General features: G+C 39.8%; 1 protein-coding gene across 2 annotated transcripts; it reads right to left on the bottom strand.

Annotated features, from left to right (window-relative positions):
* Nucleotides 1-2844: 2844 nt before the first annotated feature.
* On the bottom strand, nucleotides 2845-17868 carry LOC136521051 (protein CHROMATIN REMODELING 20-like). 2 transcript variants are annotated; one of them, XM_066514770.1, is made up of 26 exons: nucleotides 17756-17868; nucleotides 16496-16876; nucleotides 15901-15963; nucleotides 15727-15822; nucleotides 15534-15626; nucleotides 14805-14995; nucleotides 14497-14734; nucleotides 13610-13705; nucleotides 12232-12312; nucleotides 11636-12097; nucleotides 11229-11512; nucleotides 11068-11155; nucleotides 10778-10981; nucleotides 10482-10601; nucleotides 9933-10099; nucleotides 8678-8819; nucleotides 8308-8457; nucleotides 8138-8193; nucleotides 7770-8067; nucleotides 7292-7427; nucleotides 7120-7175; nucleotides 5414-5646; nucleotides 4368-4571; nucleotides 4202-4280; nucleotides 3850-4079; nucleotides 2845-3437 (listed from the first exon to the last, which is right to left on the bottom strand). In XM_066514770.1, the coding sequence occupies exons 2-26, from the start codon at nucleotides 16796-16798 to the stop codon at nucleotides 3062-3064; spliced, it is 4446 nt and encodes a 1481-aa protein (XP_066370867.1). In that variant the 5' UTR covers nucleotides 16799-16876; nucleotides 17756-17868; the 3' UTR covers nucleotides 2845-3061. The 2 variants fall into 2 exon arrangements, with proteins under 2 accessions (XP_066370867.1, XP_066370876.1); XM_066514779.1 differs by lacking the exon at nucleotides 8308-8457.
* Between the last annotated feature and the right edge of the window lie 1130 nt (nucleotides 17869-18998).

The raw sequence follows: 18998 nt of genomic DNA, 5'->3' as shown, positions 1-18998 counted from the left end.
AAAAATATTTTCAGCATCATCGGCATTGAAATATGGTCAACATAATAGGCAAAACAGCAATGGCATATAAACATGATCGGATTTACCGGATGCACCTCACCACATCATCATAGCTTGGATATCTGGTAAGGGTAGAGCAAGCACAAGGACGAAGGAGTAGGATGGAAGCCGCACAATGCACCTGTAACACATGAACTAATATGAAGAAACCTGGAAATCAAAGGATACCACAGAAAAAAAAAACAGCACACATGTACGTGGAGACCTGTGCGGACAACATACAAGCAAAATAAGGGCCACAACCAGTTGACACATACCCTAAGCTCATAGAAAATAACCGGCCAAGCAGGTAACACTACGAACAGGATCAGGAAAGCATGTAAGCAAAATCTAAGCATTCCGACGGCCTTCGTACACTGGAACGAAGGATGCTGAAGCTCTAAATTTTTCGTAAGAACCACACAAACGTGAGGACATTGTTCGTAATAAGCACACAAATGTAAGGACACAGCAAACATGGCATTTGAACCCGGAAACAAAGCAGACAAAATTACCGGTATTAAGAGGAAGCTAAGGTCCGTCCATAGCGCATCTGCAACAAGCACCTACATAGTAGATCCAGAGCGGCGAGGCAACGGCAGTCAAGAAACCTGGAAACAAAGTCAGGTATTAGTACACACAACAGAGGGGAAATCAGGTCTGAGAACAAAATCAAGTGAAACAGGAACCACGAAATCGACCACAGAGAAGGGGAAAAGCTCTGCGGAGAGCACACGGGCACGAATTGTAGGTCCCCAACCATACCAAAAGAGCACAGGAGGAGAAGAAAACAAACGCTGCAGGAAGCAGGGTAAAGGAAGCAGGAGCAACCAGGGCCATGGCGTAGGCATCAGGAACAGGGCAAAGGGGGGCGAACCGGTGGGCGTCAACCGCAGGCGCAAGGAATAGGCGGACACCACAGGCACGAAACACGGTCGCGAAGCAGGGCCGGCCGATTCGGCCAAGACGGCCTGGGCGGAGGCGGCAAGAACAGGGTGGGGTAACCACTGTAGCGTCCAAACCCTAGTCGTAGACACTAGATGAAGACGGCATCCAAGAAGGAGGGCAACGAAGCGCGGAGGGCGTAGGGTGGGCATAGGAGCACTGGGCATGACGAACACCGGGCCAGAAAATCGCACAAGCACGGAAGAGAGAAGGGCAGGAGGAGGCGGAACAAACGGGGACGACAGAAACCAAATCGGCACCCAAAATCAAAGAGGAGAAAAGGAGAGGGAGCAAACTCAGTCAACCGGAGGAGCACGGGACGGGTCCCACGGAGGCGTCGACGACGGCGACGGCGGAGAGGACGGAGTGGGCGAGGACGACCCAGACGCGGAAAGCGAACAAGGCAGCGGGCGAGTGGGACGGGAAGTAGGAAGGGGAACGAGAAGGCAGGCGAACGGGAGCGGCCACGGGTGCACAGTGCGTCGGACGGGGCTCAGCCGTGGAAACGAAGATCAAACGGACCAAATTAAGTTTGCTATCGTGGATGGCATGAATGCTGGCCAAAGTCCCCTGCTTTGATAAGAAGAGATACCCACATCCTTCTATTAGTTTTTATAGACTTGTTTGTTGCTTTTGTACCTTCAATTATTGAATCAAACAACTAGCAGCTTGTTCGGGAGGCCGTAAACGATCGTGAATTATTTACTGCTGGCTGGTTTGGTGTGAGAGAAAAACACTGTTCCCGGTTGTTAATACAGATGCAGTGCAATAGCGAGTGTCTCAATTCTGAACGGAAATTACACCACTTACAAATGAACATGTGGTACGATCTACTTAAACTAGTTTGCTTGTAGCTCAACCTTTGCGCCACAAGTATGAAAGAAATGAATGTGGTGCCGTCTTATATAAGTGGCCTCATACAATCTTGAAACAGCTTAACATACGACCTCGGTCACGGGTTGTTTCTTTAGCTGTCTCTTAACAACTTTATAATCCATAAAAACGTGTATTAGAATATGATCAACTCCTGCTGACCAGGATCAACCGAAGACCTACAGTCCATGGCCAGATAGTCAGATAGCACCTGTTCGCTGATCCTGAAATTTGGCTTATACTGATGCCTATATTGAAATATTGTGAGAGAAAAACATTGTTTCATGAAAGTAGTTCTGAATAAGCTCAAACGGACAGGACGACTGAGTAGGCCCCGCGCATGACTAGCTGCACCAGTGAGAATCCAGGATTACAAGATGATCGATTGAACTACTAATAAACCACAGGTTAAGTTGGTACACACAGCAGACAAGTACAAAACAGAGAACGCAAAGCAAGTCGTACTTGCCCAGAAAAGAGAATCCATGATTTCCAGGTTTCCGTCACATCGGATGTTTAACACGGAGTATTAAATATAGATTAATTATGAAACTAATTACACAGATTAAGTCTAATTAGTTTATGATTTGACAATATGGTGCTACAGTAATATATGTGCTAACGATATATTAATTAAGCTTAATAAATTCGTATCACAAATTAATCTCCGTCTGTATAATTAGTTTTATAATTAGCTTATATTTAGTCCTTCTAATTAGCGTCCGAATACCCGATATAATAGAGAATAAACTTTAGTCCCTAGACCACTCAATACTCTAAGGCCCCCTTTGGATTGCGGGATTATTTCTCGTTTCCTGCCTTTTTCCTTGTAAAAATGAACTGTGAAATTCCTTCACGATTCCTGTTTTCCAAAGGGACCTTAATCCAGAAGCAATATAAAAGTTATGCCTTCCAATTCGCAAATTCCGCAAACACCAGGCTCAAAATGGCGCTGGACACAAGTAGTAAGGAAAAGAAAAATGACAATAAGTGGATAACGAACATCTTGCCACGACTATATTCCATTACAATGTGATTGGTTCAATTGCATCTCATGCGTTCTACCATGTGGACCACAAGGGCCAATTTCATTGTCATTTCTACTTTCTACTCTAATACTCTCGTATACGCAATGTATACTACTACCTGGACGTCAGCATTTACAAAAAGAACCAAAAAAATCTGTCAATGCCACAGACAGGCATCATCTCGACCTACCATCTCTGTTTAGAGTCTCCCAACTAATCTCCTGGCCACACTCCTTACAGGTTGTCGTGCACCCTGCTTTCGTGCCATTACTTCTTAGAGTCAGCAAGTGGGTTAAGTTGTTGCACTTCTTTTGATTATTTGAGTTAACCTTAGGTTGCTGCAGTTGCCGGCTTCTTGAAGCAGGCTTAAGTGGCCGCACAAGATTAGGATACGTTGGAACTGCGCTCATGTTTGATTTTCTCTCGGGATCAGGTGCAGCTTTGCTCAATGACTCCCACTCTGACAAAGCCATATCCTGCTCCTCCTTTGTAAGCTTTTCCTCTACATTTTCTTGGAGGAGAGCTTCATGTTCATGGTAACCTGAAATCCACCTGTAAATTCCAAACAGACGTTAACCAACAAGCAGCTACTTAGTACAGTTGTGACATATTGGCTGCCAGGCAATAAAGTAAGGAAATAAACAGGTGTGACATGTCTGATTAGATATAAATTAAAATCCTTATAGGATTAGCAATGTAAGGCCCTGTTTGGACCTTGGATGCATAGTATTTTTGGAGTACTTTGGTTTTGGAGCATGTGTTTGGATGCAACAAACTTTATGGTTTTGAAAATCCATAGTATTGCGAGTTTCAAAAACTCCACTCTAGACCTCTTTTTTCTAAACCATAGTTTTTCTTTGCATATCTACAGGTTCTAAAACTACAGTTTCTTAGTACCATGTTTTTAAGTACAACAGCATCCAAACAGGGTCTAAGTATTCATAAGTAATAGGATGAGAATTACCGAGTTTGCTCACTGAGTAGGCTCAGCATGAGACTGTCGACAGGTACAGGCTCAGAGGTTTTAATAGTTTCAGAAGTGGATGGCTTCTCAATTATGGTAGAACCATTCTCATTCTGTTCCATTAATTCCTCTTCGCCAAATTCAAAAAGATGCAGCATCTCTTCTTTGGAGATGGTTCTTGAAACTTGCTGTCTATCCACCACCCTTGCTGCAAGGCCTTCTTTTGTCACCTATTAATACTCAATGAATTGATTTCAAACAAGGATGGAGCTTTATCTACCAGGTACAAGAGAATGACTTGGATAACTAAAACTGAGAACTCAAAACCAGAAGAAGAAAAATGCAAAATTACCTGGCGTTTATATATTTTCTCTTCCATTGTTCGATGTGCCATTAGGCGGTAGGCATATACAGGTTTGGTCTGGCCATACCTGGAAAGAACATCCCCACACACAAAAAATGAATAAATAGCAATATTCAAGTGCAATTAATGAGCAGCCCAGGTGACAAGTTCTTGCCTCCAAACCCGATAAATGGCTTGCAGATCATGTGTTGGATTCCATGATCCATCCAGAAGAACCACGCGATTTGCAGCATGAAGGTTGATACCCAGGGATCCAGCACGAGTTGATATCAACGTGCATTTCACTCTTGTGTTTCCAGGGTCATTAAACATCTCCACAAGATTCTGCCGTTCAGAAGATGGAGTGCTCCCATCAAGCCTGTTCAGCATGATACGAATATATAATAATTTGCAAAATCAGTCATAATGATGATAAACAACTCTGGTAAAAATACTATGCCAAGAAAAACAATAGCCACTGCAGAAATAGATGCAGCAATGGTGCTATATTGCTATCCAAGCCTTTTTGTTTTGCGAAATGATCATGATTCATAAAGATTATATTGTCAAGCTAGCACTACTGAGTCTTCCAAACAGAGACATGACAATTTGCCTTAGTAAAAAAAAAGGAACATGATGAAGTCTGGAGTCATAAAAGGTTACTCACTGACCAGCACACCTGAATATCCAAGAAGAGTTGAGATAGAAAGATTGGTGTCTTTTGTTGTGGAGTATGATGTGATATTACGATTGCAGATTTCCTAGTTCCTACTTGAAGCACCCTTTGCAGCCATTCATATTTTTTCCATTATTCACGATGGTAGATCAATAATTCCAAACACTCCAGAGCAAAACATAGCAGATGGCACTAAAGTGATACCAGCATCCAGGAACTACCAAAATGCAGATGTTCTCAGGTTTCACAATGGCTTCATTCCCAAATGAATTGGGAAGAAATACCAATTTGCAGGCTCACAGCCCAGCCTAGTTTTTCAGTTTACAGGAATAGACATCATACTATGGGAAGGCCGTGGAAACACATGCATACAAAGCAATAGGTCCAGGATCTTGTTGAGGCAGTAGGTTATGGACAGTTTATCTCATGAGCATGTAGATACGAAGTACAAGAAAACAAAAGAATACAGATACTTGTGGAACTACCACACCAGTAGCTGCAAAGTTTTTGTGAACGAAGGGAAACTGTTAAGTGTGGAAGCATACCTGTACCAATCCTTCCCTCGCTTCCAATGTTTGCCTTCTTTTCCATTGATTTGCAGTTTTGCCAGATAAAACTCCACTAAATCCAGAGTGGTCAAACTCTGGCTAAAAACTAATACTTTGTCGCCTAATTCAGAACTTTTTGACAGGATATCAAGGAGCAAGGTCATTTTGCCACTGTAATCTGCTTCCATATAAGTATTCTCATCTAAAAGTTCCTCCCACCAGTTACTTTCCTACAATAAATATGAAAGAGACACAAAAGGGTAACAGAACCAAATGTTTAGTTTGTCATGCAAAGTATTCCACCCATTAGCATAGGTATCCAAGGTTACAAAAGGCGTTGGTAGGCGGTGACCCTCCGCCTAGAGCCTAGGCACGCCTAGGCGTTCCCAAGGCGTTTTTCTAGGCGTCTACTCTCTCTACTCTAATCGCCACCCGCACACGCATGCGCCCACCGCCGCTCCCTTCCTCCTCCACCGCCGCCCAACATCCATGTCGCCCCTACTCGTCCCTGCCTTAGGTGGATCTGTGTGCCTTCCGCCGCCGACGGGCTGGCGCCGCCTAGGGTACCACCTACCCCCCCCCCCCCCCCCCCCCCCCTAGGCAAGGCGGTACCCCTCCACCTAGCGCAAAGGCGCGCCTACGTGAGCGCGGAAGAGGGCCTTTTTTAACACTATATTTATTGGCCGACTGAGTTTGGATTAAATTATTAATCATCCATTATCAAACATATGTAGAAACCAGAAAGATACCTAGTACACAGCTAGAGACAATATGTAGAAAATTTTGCATGCAGTCCCATGCAATACTATAGAATGGAAGTTTCATTTATGGGAACTTAGTTACTATGTGTGAGTGTGTTGGTGTGTGTTTGACCGCATTGCATTCTCTACATTTTCTTCTTAACGCAAGCACATTTGGAGACTTTCGGCTTCAGGAGAATACACGGCAAAGTCTGCATATGATGCGTTCTTTCAGGGCGCCATTTATTTCAGACCGCATGAGAGAACATGGAAGTCATGGCCCCTCCCAAATGTCGTTTTTTTCATGTGGCTGGTTGCTCATAACTGGTGTTGGACAGCTGACAGGCATGCTCGGCGAGGACTTCCCACCCGGCCAAATGTCTGCTGTGTGACCAGGAACAGGAAAGCTTCCAGCACCTCCTGATTGGATGCGTTTTTGCTAGGCAGTTCTGGTTTTCTCTCTTGCAGCGCGTTGGGCTCTCTTCACTCACGCCTCAGCCCACTGATTCAGCTAGGGAGGACTGATGGGAAAAAGCGGAAGCAACTACTGCTGGGGATGCAAGAAAAGGCCTAAACTATATCATTATCCTTGGCGCCTGGAGCATTTGGAAACACCGGAATGACTGTGTCTTCAATGGGGCTGCACCAAGCATTGCCACGACCCTGAGTCCAGCTAGGGATTAAGCTCATTGGTGGTGTATGGCAGGAGCAAAGGGTCTATCCTTGCTCACTGGGGCTTTTAGTTTTAGCCCGCTCGGTCGCTGTACACTCAGAAACAGGTGATTACGTCTTAGAAAATAGGGAAGGTGCGGAGGTGTGGGTGTGGGTGTGTTTGGGTCTATGTACGACTCCTTTTCTTCTACTAATACAATGATACGCAGCTCTCCTGTGTGTTCAAGAAAAAAAAATATGCATCTCTCCTGCGTATTCGACAGAAAATTCATGGTGGGTAAGGTTAAGAACCTCATTCACAATGTTGCTTTTCTTGGACTGCTGATCAGCTCTATCCTTCTGCTTCTCTGTAGAAATGATAAAGTGTATATATCATAGGAACTTCAGATAATAACACAAAGTGCACTGTGCAGGTTTGCCAAACCCTGATGAGTGTTATCGACAGTGGGATATAATAAATTACCTCCATTAGGCAAGTAATTTTCAACATTATCATCGCTTGAACTGTCATCCATCATAAAATTCTCAACAGCGTCTTCACGACGCAAATTTCCTCTCTGTTCTTTAGCCATCTGGAGGAGCCCCGGATGATTCCATACCTACACTTCAACAGTATTACTCCCTCGCCCCTCCATTCCAAATCATAGGTCACTCTAGCTTTGTCCATGTCAAACTTCTTTAAATTTGACTAGGTTTTTAGAAAATTATATTAACAATGAAAAGTTCAAATACATGCACTATCAAGACATTTCATAAAGACTAATGAAACTAATTTAATGTTTTACATGTTGGCTCGTTATTCTATAAGACTTGGTCAAAGTTAGAGACGTTTGACTTAGGACAAAAGCTAAATTGACCTATGATTTGACATGGAGGAAGTAGACAGCAATTCCACCTAGTTTTTATCTAAGAAACAGCACAAAGATGCAAGGTCAACATACCTGGGCTAATGTTTGGTACTTGGCAAAGAAGGAACTGTGAGATTTTTCTGAATAACCACTACTTGAGAAACCATGAACATCTAAGAACCTTTTGTATAGCTTCCTCTGTAGCTCAGATAGCTTTACAGTAATAACAAAAACCTTCTTTGGTGGTAGATCATTCTTCACAACATTCATGCTCTTCCGCTGGACAAAACCTTTCAGTTGTTCAAACAAGATGTGTGATCGTTGGTTCATGATCTTGACATCATCTGATGTTGAATTCATGTGTTGCCCATTTTCAATGGGGTTCTGGAACCTGATAAAGCAGAATTCATTATTTCAACTTTAAATAAAACTACGGTGCGTGTATGGCAGAGTTCACCTACCTGTTTCGGAATTCATGAGTACTCCCAAGAAAACCTTCCCTGACAAAATCAACCATCTGCTCACAAGATTAAAAAAAATACGTTGGCAAACTACTAGTATTAAACATCAAGGTAATTTCAGTAACTGGATGATTAAGCAAACAAAACAGTAGGGACGCACGGCTCCTTACACAATAATATTCCATCAAATTATTCTGCAACGGAGATCCAGTTAAAGCAATTCTTCTCTGTGTTCTTACTTGTTTCAGAGCCTGCGTAATGTCGGCCCTCCTATTCTTTATCATATGTGCTTCATCACATACAAGAATATCTGGCCCACACTGGCAATACAATGAACTGTGTCAAAAACCCACAGCTAACATGTAACAAAGTTGGGAGAAAGCATACTATATGTCTATATGTCATAGTGTGTGCCACATGCCCACATTACCATGAAAACAGAATATTTTTGAAACCTCAGTACATTGCCACAAGAAGGAATCTAACGAGTTTACTATAAGAACTTGAAACAGTACCAATAGCAGGGACATGGTACGTCACCTGCAAAGCATAAGCAATTTCGTTTGCAGAATTTTTGTCCTTCACATGCTTTCCAAGGGATAAGTTCCTAAATGATGAATAACCAATGAGAAGCACTCCACCCTTCACTCGCCATTTGGTTAGTAAATCTGGCCTTTTCACCCTGCAAAAAAAAAGGTCAGATGGACCATTCCATCCTAGTCCTAGTAGGTAAAGATTTACTATAGGGAAACGGTACTCCCATGTAACCAAAGGGGGAAAAACACAAACACACCATAAGTAAATAATTCAATCGTGCAATGCAATGAGAAAACATCCCTAAATAATGCAACATAGAGAAGGCCAATAAACCAATGAGGTGAAAGTAAGGCTTGTCCCATAATCAAGCGAATATTTGTAGAAACATTTGATCTAGTGAGATTGATAGAGGATCACACTAAAAACTACTTGAAGAAAGTATAAGAAAAAAGGCAATAGAGTAAAAGGATATTTAAGCAAACTTAGGAAGCTTTCATCTTTGAGTAGTGTTGACCCCAAATTCGAGAAAATCTATCAGAATGACCTAGTGGGAATGCCACTATTGAATTCATACATCAAAGGAACCAAATACATGCATTATGTGTACAATTTATAATATATGAAGTTCCAAGATTAAGTTCTCAATGTACCAATAAGTGTTAAAACACATGGGCCTAATCCAGAAATTTGAAATAGCTAGAATATAAGTCATTTTGTCAGGTAAGACTACAGCAGGATGCCTACGTCCAATTACAGGATTGAAGCAGCTTTCATAGAATGTTTGTAGCTGAGTTGCAACCCCCCACCCCGATCCAACCGTAGCTGCTTTGACAATATGTGTTGTTTAGGGCTTGCAGTGTTTAATCTTCTTTCCTAACTGTCATTCATAAACATATGTACTACATATGTTGTCTTGGGGAAGGTGCAGGAAATTCTTTAAAATTTGGCTTCTTAAGGAAAATACATGGAAAAAGTAAAAGTAATAGGCTAGTACTTAAAGTTTCATCTAGCAGACCACACCATCTCCAATTAGTTCAAGTATTCAGCATACACTTGTATAAAGATGGATTTTGAATATATGTGCAAACATTCACAAGGAATCTACCCTACTTTTCGCATCCAGAGTGAACATCTTGTAGTCATATACAAAATATATTGGCACATAAAGGCTCTATGTCGCATCTATTAGGTGAGGAAAAAACTAGCTGCATGATAACAAATTAACAATAATGCAACAAAACAAGAAATTTATCTGCACCTTGCAACATCTTCCAACATAAAAACACGAAGAGGTTTCAGCTCTGCTGGACGCCACTTGCTAAACTCTTTCCTCCAGTTATGAAGAACATTGACAGGGGTGACAACAAGTGCTGTGCGCAATCCCAATTGAGCATGTCTCATAATAGTATAGAGGAATGTAATAACCTGCAAGGTGCAAAAGAACAAAGATAAGAACGTAACTCCCATTATGTCATGTAATGGATCATGACAACTGCACAAGTATATGAAAACTAAATGTCAACCTAACAATAACTTCATCACAAATATGAGAATACAAGTACAAAAATTGAAGTTGATTGACATGCAATGTAATGGAACATGATAACTGCATAAGTATGAAAATTAAATGTCAACCCAACAATAACTTCATCACAAATATGAGAATACAAGTACAGAAGTTGAAGTTGATTGACATGCACGGTCTAGTTCCAGCACATAATTGATTGCCATGGGAACAATAGTTGCAGCATACAACGAATGAATAACTCGAAGAAAATGTATATCCAAACTATAAGCCAACACAGACCTGAAAGGTTTTCCCAAGGCCCATGTTATGCGCCAAAATGCACCCAAGACCTTTATCCCCGGATTTGACCTTTTTAACAGATTGAATAACATTTTCCCATATAAACCTTATTCCTTCTACCTGCGATATCATAAAATCCAGTCAGACTCAGATATGGGTTCCCTGTACTGGTATTAATTGCTGGTGCAAGAGTAACAGCATAGCACTTGCAAACAGTTAAATCCCCTCATTAAGTCATCATGTATTGAGGATTAATTATGGAGATGAATAAGAGAGGAAATCTTGACAAGGCAGACCTGATGAGGTTTCAGTTTAGAAGACATGCTGCTTGGAATCCTAACAAGTTCCTCATCCTCCTCCCTGGCAAGGTTGACTATAAGTCCATCACCAGCATCCTGTAAACAGATTTCCACTGGAACTTCAAAGGGAGTTCCAACATTCTCGCTCCTTAACTTGGTGGCAGATTGCTCTTGCATGGACTTCAAATGGTCTTGCCTTGCCTACAAAATAATGTTACAGCCTAGATAAAACAGCTTCAAACAAGACTATACATCAAATAAAGATACAAGGCTGAAAGATCACAAACCTTCTCCATTGCAATTTTACGCTTTGTTTCCTCAGCAAGTTCTGTATCATCCATAATTCTTCTAATACTCTTCTTCATTCTTCGCTTGCTGATAACATGTTGAAGGAATGACCAGGAGCTGAGCTTTGGCATGCTAAATGAAATAGGGGAAAAGATCATACCTAACAGGACCATTATTCTCTGGTCCAGAAAGCTCTGTGTTGCTACTCTCTGAATCAGAAGATTCCACACCACTGAGGGCCTTGTCACATTCAGAAATTAAAAGTTCCAGTTGACTGGGTATGCAGCAGCAACACTGCCAACCAGTGGCTTTAGCTTCTGATAAGCATTCTTCACCTAAATTCTTTGACAGGCAATTTGTACAGAAAAGAAGCTTACAAGAACTACAACTTTGAAGCAGTTCACTTTGTGCACACCAAGTGCAATAACCACCAGATACAGGATCCTGCCCAAATGTAAACAGCGTCTCTAAGAAATCATTAATGCCTAGTTGATGACATCAATAGTCAGACCTAATTCTGTATAAAGTTCAAAAGTATCTACTATACTAAAGGAGGTAAGCATTCACCTCAAGACGATTCTTCTCTATCACAAGAAATCTGCATGATCCACAAACAACAACATCCAAGACAGGGTGGCGATGCACATCAGAGGCATTCAACATTTCAGAGCAAATAGTACATTTGAAAGTTTTAGGCAAACTTTTAGTAGGGAGCTTAGGGCTTTGTGAAGGGAAAAGATCAAGATCAATGATATCAACCACTTTTTCGACTTCTGCTGAACTACCTTCACCATCCTTTTGTAAAGCTCGTTTGTTATCTATCTGCATATCATCATCACTTTCTATTATCACAGTTTTCAATCTCTTCTCGTTCTCATCATCTTCAAATGTATGCTTCAATGTCTCAATAGAAACTTTGTTTTCATCAGTTTTGAGTTTTTTAGATGAAGGAAGGTCACTTTTAGCACCTAAGACACCATTTTCTGGTAGAGGTTTCTCATCACATGATGAGACCAAACCAATGTTCTCCTGAAAACAGGAAAGGCTGGATTAAACGAAAGAAATTCACCCAATAAATCACAGACCAATCTACAATGCATATTTATAACAAATTTAGTTAACACAAAACAGAGCTTGAAACCATTTAACTTTTAAGTAATTACCTTACACCAGCCTCTCATCCTTTTTCCTTTCGAACGACGCTGCAGGCACTTCATTATTTTTGCATCATCCTCTTCCGTAACCTACATTAATGGTATAATTTAGTTTCCCATTAACTAAGGAAGTGCACGAAGGAACTCCCTATCAAGAAAACCTTATCTTTTGCTACTAGGAAGTAGGAACCCAGCAGCTAAACAGAAGCAGTGATAGTAGATTCTCATTCTACAGTTGGGCTACTTGGGTTGCAGTGGTGTTACCACTAACAGCAGTATCACCCAAATTTGCCAGTGCAACCAGTAAGACATGATAACTATCTACAGCCTGTCCACTAAGAGAGAAAGGGGAAGAATAAAGTCCAAACTAACATCATGGCTGTCAATGGAGTCACATGATCAAACAGTATTTGGTTAGTGCTTTTATAGATTACCTTTTGTCTGGTTCAATTGGAACTACATAAAACCTCAACATCTCCATGCTGCTCCCAAGCTAAGATCTTCAAGCAAGTTCTCAGAGATGAAAGCTTAGGTACTGGGTTTGAATAGAGGATGACCCACAGACCCAGTTGATCAGGCTCAGGCCTTAGTAAAGCAAAGACAGACCAGCACATCCATGAGCAGCACCTTCCTATATGCAGGCACTAAGGCTTGTTTGACTGACAAAATTTGCTTACCTCCTCCCACAATGGGCACATGGTCTCTCACTCAGTGAATTGGTAAAGAGTTGGCAGTAAGGCTAAGGAGAAGATGAAGAGCTCAAGGAGATGCTTCATGCTTGATTACAGTTCCTTCCCACAAAAGACACTAGGGGCATATTATTTTCTATAGCTATTTTTCCGTTTCCTAGAGTTCAAATTAACCACATCTGTGCCTCCTAGAATGTTGCATCATCTAAAACCAGGGTGGTTTAAGGAGAAGGGGCTACTTGCTCTGATTTTGAGGGTCAAGGAGTCCAAACAAGATAGCTTGTCATTGATGGTTTGAATAGACAGATGTACAAGTACTGGGTTAACGAATTTTGCGTCTCCTTTCTACACTATTCACTGATGCCTCATAGAGGATTCAGATTGGGTCTATAAATAATATGCAGATGCCGCTGCAATGTGGCAAAAACCTTAGACATGGCTGCCAACAGTACAAAAACGAGGTATGAAACAAAGAAGAAACTATTAGACTACCACATGATACCTAGACATTCATATACTGGGAAGTGGGAATAAACAATAATGTGAGAAGTAAAGGTAGATATAAGGCATACCCAAGCTCTAAAGCAGAAACAAAAGGTGCATGTGCTGCAATTAAGCATAGGACCACAAGACCAAAACCAGTGGCATGTTTGCAGTTTTAACTAATTAACAGAGCTAAAAAAGTAGTCTCAGCTGACCTTTCTGTATTTCCTTCTCTGTTCCTCAGAAAGCTCTACTTCATCTACACCTTTTATATCATCAAAAACACCATCAACTTCTGATATCTCCTCTACCTACAGAATCGTAACAATGGTAGCAAAGATTTAGAAGGAAGAATCATGGGTGGCCAGCAGATTCAAAAAATTCATACCACGCTAGTTATCTAAGAGTATAACATGAATAAAGATGTACTAACTGAAAAACATTCTCTATTTATCTGTTTAATATAGATAAAGAATGTAGACAACAAAACACTTCAAGTTCCACGGTAGTGAGTAGTGACTATTGACAAGTACTTCTCTTTCTCAAAAATCTAAAAAAAAAATAATACAGCTCCAAACACAGTACACGGTACAGCACTAAATAGCAATTACTTCCAAATTCATCACGTTCTATCTTGCAGTGATATTATTTTTAACTAGAACAAACTACACTTGCTGTGCATACCATTGTGAAGAGATGAAAAGCAGGACTGCACGAACATCTTGGTGACATTCTTTTAAAAGATGCAAGATGAAATACTAAAACTGGTCAATTTAACCATGGTCAACACATAGGCATTGTGCACATGAGAGTTGACAATACAATAGACAGTCTCATTATAAAAATAAAGTTATTGCGCATTGTCCTAGTCTTGTCCAATACCTTTGTCCGAACATAGCATGAAAACAACACTTCAACACAGGGTGGGGTGGGTTTTCCCCTCTGTTATTCTTCAAATTATCAGATAAAATAAATTAAAAACATGTTTCTAAAATTAAGAGAAGAGGGTAGGATAAGATTTCAAGAAATCCATGAATGAGACTAATAAATAGTCTAATGATTGCAACACAAAATATGAGAAAGTAATGGGTTGAAGTGGCACCTCGTCAACTCCAGGAAACTGGAGACCTAATGCGGCTGCTTCCTGGGGGGTGCTTGCAAGATAAACTGATGCCCAGTTACTGCTACCAAATGTATTCTCAGCATTCTCCTTAGATTTAATAAGTTCATTGAAAGAGCTCCAACTTTTCTCATGACACTTAACAGAATCATCATCCCCAACAGGAACTTTTCCAGCAAGAAAGCCACTAGCACCTTCCTCCAGCAACCTCCCGTGTTTTCTGATTGAAGAAGACAAAGCTGAGTCTCATACAATATACACAGAAACAGCAAAATTGTAGCCCCAATTACCTCCGTACAGGTCTGCAAGACTGGAGGTATTCATCAGCATTTTTAATGGATCGGTTAGCTTCTTCAGGCACTTGAGAACCAGCCCAATGTGTCCTGCTCTTCCATGCTTCAGTTTCACAAACATTTGGAACTTGACTTTCAATTGACTTATAGAGTCTGGGAAGTTCAATTCCAGCAGCATCAAGTTGTTCCTGCATCATATAAAAAATGCAAATTTATCTTCAGCCATGCAAATTTGTCTTCAGCCTGATGAGTAACATGGGGCTTCTCAAAATATTCTTTTCCTATGACAGAAATAGATAAAAGCACAGCATCATATAAAAAATGCAAATTTATCTTCAGCCATGCAAATTTGTCTTCAGCCTGATGAGTAACATGGGGCTTCTCAAAATATTCTTTTCCTATGACAGAAATAGATAAAAGCACATACCAAGCAACATGGGAGTAAACAATATGTATTAGTTTAACATAACCAGCCTTAAAGTCTAACACAGAACCAGTACAGAGAAATTTAATGAGACCATTTTCTTTGTGCTTAGCAAAGCCAAGTCCCCCAACAGAATTATACAAAAGAAAGAAAGACAGGTTGATTTGGTTCAGCACTAAATCTTCATATGCATTTATATAGCACAGGAATTTAGGAAATCTATCTGAGACAACACGTGCAAATGTAAGTTAGTAAATGTAACATGAACACAAAAAAATATACTTTACAAGGGAAAACATTACCAACAGAATAGAACTGCGGATCTCTAGATCATCAAGTTCATTTTCCCATTGCATCTGGAATTGATCCATCTCAGTTGACACAGCTGATTCTAACTATTTAAATAATTAAAGCAATATATCAGTGCACAGAGAGAGAAACAATTGAGGATTACAATTTACAAAATACGAAATAAATATGAACATGTTCAAAAACCTCATCTCCTTGAAGCCTCTCAGATAACTCCAATCTTACTTCAGTTTCAATTTTGTCCAGTGACTCCTTTTCAAGTGACTCTTGCGCTTGAGCTGCCTAAAAGTCGCCAGAAACACGATCAGTCAAACGGCGAAAAAAAGGTGTGCATAAAACAGAAAAGATTATATAGGTTACTTTGCTCTCGACTTCGAGGAATTCAGCAACCAATTCTTCAACTTCTTCCTCAGTCAGAGGTACCTGTTAGACAATCAAATTTCAAAAAAAAAAAGATTTGTCAAATACTATTTTAATTTTAAATAGAAACTGCTAAATTTCTGCCCATAAAGATTTTAAACTTCTATGAAGAAACTACAATGTAGTTAATATTTAAGTGTAAATAACACAAAAAGGTACTCCATCCCAAATTATAGATCGTTTTGGCTTTTCTAGGTACACATAGATTTTGCTAGGCACCTAGATATATGGTATGTTTAGATACAGAACAAAAACTATGTATCTAGAAAAGCCAAAACGACATATAATTTGGAATGGATGTAGCATCAATGATATAGAACAGCATGTCAATCAACGATAAAATAAATAAAGATGACCATCAATAAGAGTTCCCAAAATTCCACACCAAGTTATCATACTTTCTCTATGGGTGCTTATGGTACATAATAATATTGTTCCCTTCAATGAAAATATATGATTTACTAATACCAACAGAACTTCACAAAACTTAAGTAGACAATGATAGATATCGAAATAGTTTATAGGATTCACACACCTCAGTGCCTTCCTCGGATGCTGAAGCTTGTTCATTATCTGATTCTCGGAGAGAGAATTCATATGAATCGGCCTCTGAATCATCATCAGTAATGGATGTTTCTTCATTCGCATTATTGTCCATTGTTGTGCATGGAGGCTCCTTATGCTCCTTCAAGGAACTGTCTCTTATGCTAGTTTCCACACCAATTTTATTTTCATCACTTTGAGAGTCAATGATTATTATATCTACTAGCTGTCCATTTGGTTGAAAAGATTCCATCCTTGCCATCTTATCATCAGACAATATTCCATCCTTATTCATATCTAATCATCCAGTATTATATCATTTACTTCTACAGAAATACATCTGGTTCCACCTTTGCATACATTAACTATTTTACTGCAAAACAAATTAAAATACAAAAACAAAAAAAAGGAATAAGCAAAACAAGAATGCAGATTTGTGCAAGTACCAAAACAATAAAAAACAGTAAAAGGGTATTTTGACAACAGAAATAAAAACAACTGCAGGTTTCACTTTAGGGTTGAATGAAACAGGACCCTGTTTACTGCTGGATTTAAAATACTGAAACACAAATACAAGTTACCTAGACCAATTAAATCATATTCCCATTTGATCAACTTCAATACCAAATATAAAAGCAACCTAGAAATATTGGCCTAAACTGCAGATCGGCAGTAGTGCATTTTGATTAAATGGCTGCCTTCGTGAAGTGACTGTGTCTATACCCAGGACAGCATAATTCTAAAGAATAATGATAGGATTCCCATTAGCAAGTTCATAACATGACATAGTAGCTGTAAATTATACGTACAATGGTGCAAGTTCGGTAATAGTTTTTATATGCTAGCCAGTCAAACTCGTAAATGTTTGGCTACTACTAATGCAGCATTAATCCACACGTACAGAGCAAAAATTGGTATTACTGCAGGTCCATGTTTTTTTCTTATTTTTTCACACGTACGGAGAAAACACATTAGTTTGAAGCCAACATGCTAGTGCTACCATTTCCCCCGTCGAAAGTCTAATTGATACAGTAGAAACAACATTGCAGGACTGAAGAAATGGTTGTTCGTCGACGCATTGCCTGCCCACCAGGGGCGGACCCAGTAAAGGGACATGGATGTACACATGTACACCCGATAATTTTTGCAAAAAAATCGAGGTTAGTAGGCATCAAATGGCCAAATAGCTTTCAGTTAGGGTTTGGGTGCTTGGTTTCGCACAGCAGAAAGGGAAGCGAAGAGGTGGGAATACCTAGTGGGTGCTCGTGGCCGGCGAAGAGACCAACCTCGCCTCGGCACCTGGCTTAGGGCGGCGGCGGCGGCGGTAGCCCACCCAGTTCGTAGCAGAAAGAGGGGGAGGGAGGGAGGGAGGAGATGAACCGTAATTCAGTGAAGGAAGAAGTGCTCTCGACCCCTCAACTTTTACGCTCGTCCGATTCACCCCTCATAGTCATCTACAAAATCATTTTTTTAACCCTCTAACTTTATTATTCCCAAAAAAAACTCTCAACTTTTAAAACAATTTCTTTTGCTGGCCAGTTTTGTTGATTACCGCTGACATGGCGCCCGACGAAAATCGGAATACATATCTTTTAAAAATTATAAAAAAATCATAAAAAATATTTTTTGAAATTATCTAAATATTTTTATATGGAAAATAGTGTAATTAAAAATCTTAAAATCTAGTTAATCTTATAAAATTCATATAAATTTTGTTTTAGCTCAAAAGATTATAAAACTAGTTTTGATTTTTTTTCTAGAACTACACTCTATCTTATGGTGCCTAGCTAAAAATTGTTTGAATCTTTATGATCTATTTTGTTGCTTATCGCTTTGTCTATTTTAATTACTTGAGGTTGATCGTCCAAATTACGTAGAAGCAACGGGGGAGCGTTGATAGGATCATAGTAGGCGCTAGTCCCTGCCTTGTATAAATTTTGAAAGTAGTTGTCTTAGCGAGCGTAGATGCATGCACCTGTCACACATATGTATGCATGCACCCTTCGTTTATTTCATCTATATATTTTTATAAAGCTAAACCTCATTAGATAATTTTTCTCTTCATACAAAATATTCATATTATTTTTCACTAAGTAACCCACTAGATGTTCTATCTCTTCATGTAAGGTGTCCACATCATTCTTCACTAAGTCCATAACATCCCTTATTATTAATTACAAAAAATGTCCATGTCATCTCTATCATGTGCGATGCTTTGTTTTATCACATATTCCTCTATAATTAATCAAATATTTTATTGGCTTTTCTTCTATTAGCTTATCGATTTTTTACCAAATCTGATACCATAAAATAACATGCAAGTCAAATTCATATATATATACAGTATATAGAATACCATATAGTAATGCTACATATATAACAGATTTATCATTAAGAAAATCCCGCAGCAACGCACGGGATAGTCTTCTAGTTTAATTAAGTTGTAAAGACGCTCCATCGATGCTTCTATGTAATCTGGACAATCAATATCAATA

Source organism: Miscanthus floridulus, chromosome 2 (genome assembly GCF_019320115.1).
Source record: "Miscanthus floridulus cultivar M001 chromosome 2, ASM1932011v1, whole genome shotgun sequence".
NCBI lineage: Eukaryota > Viridiplantae > Streptophyta > Magnoliopsida > Poales > Poaceae > Miscanthus > Miscanthus floridulus.
Note: the sequence above shows the minus strand (reverse complement) of the source record. Positions and strands in the feature narration are given on the sequence as shown.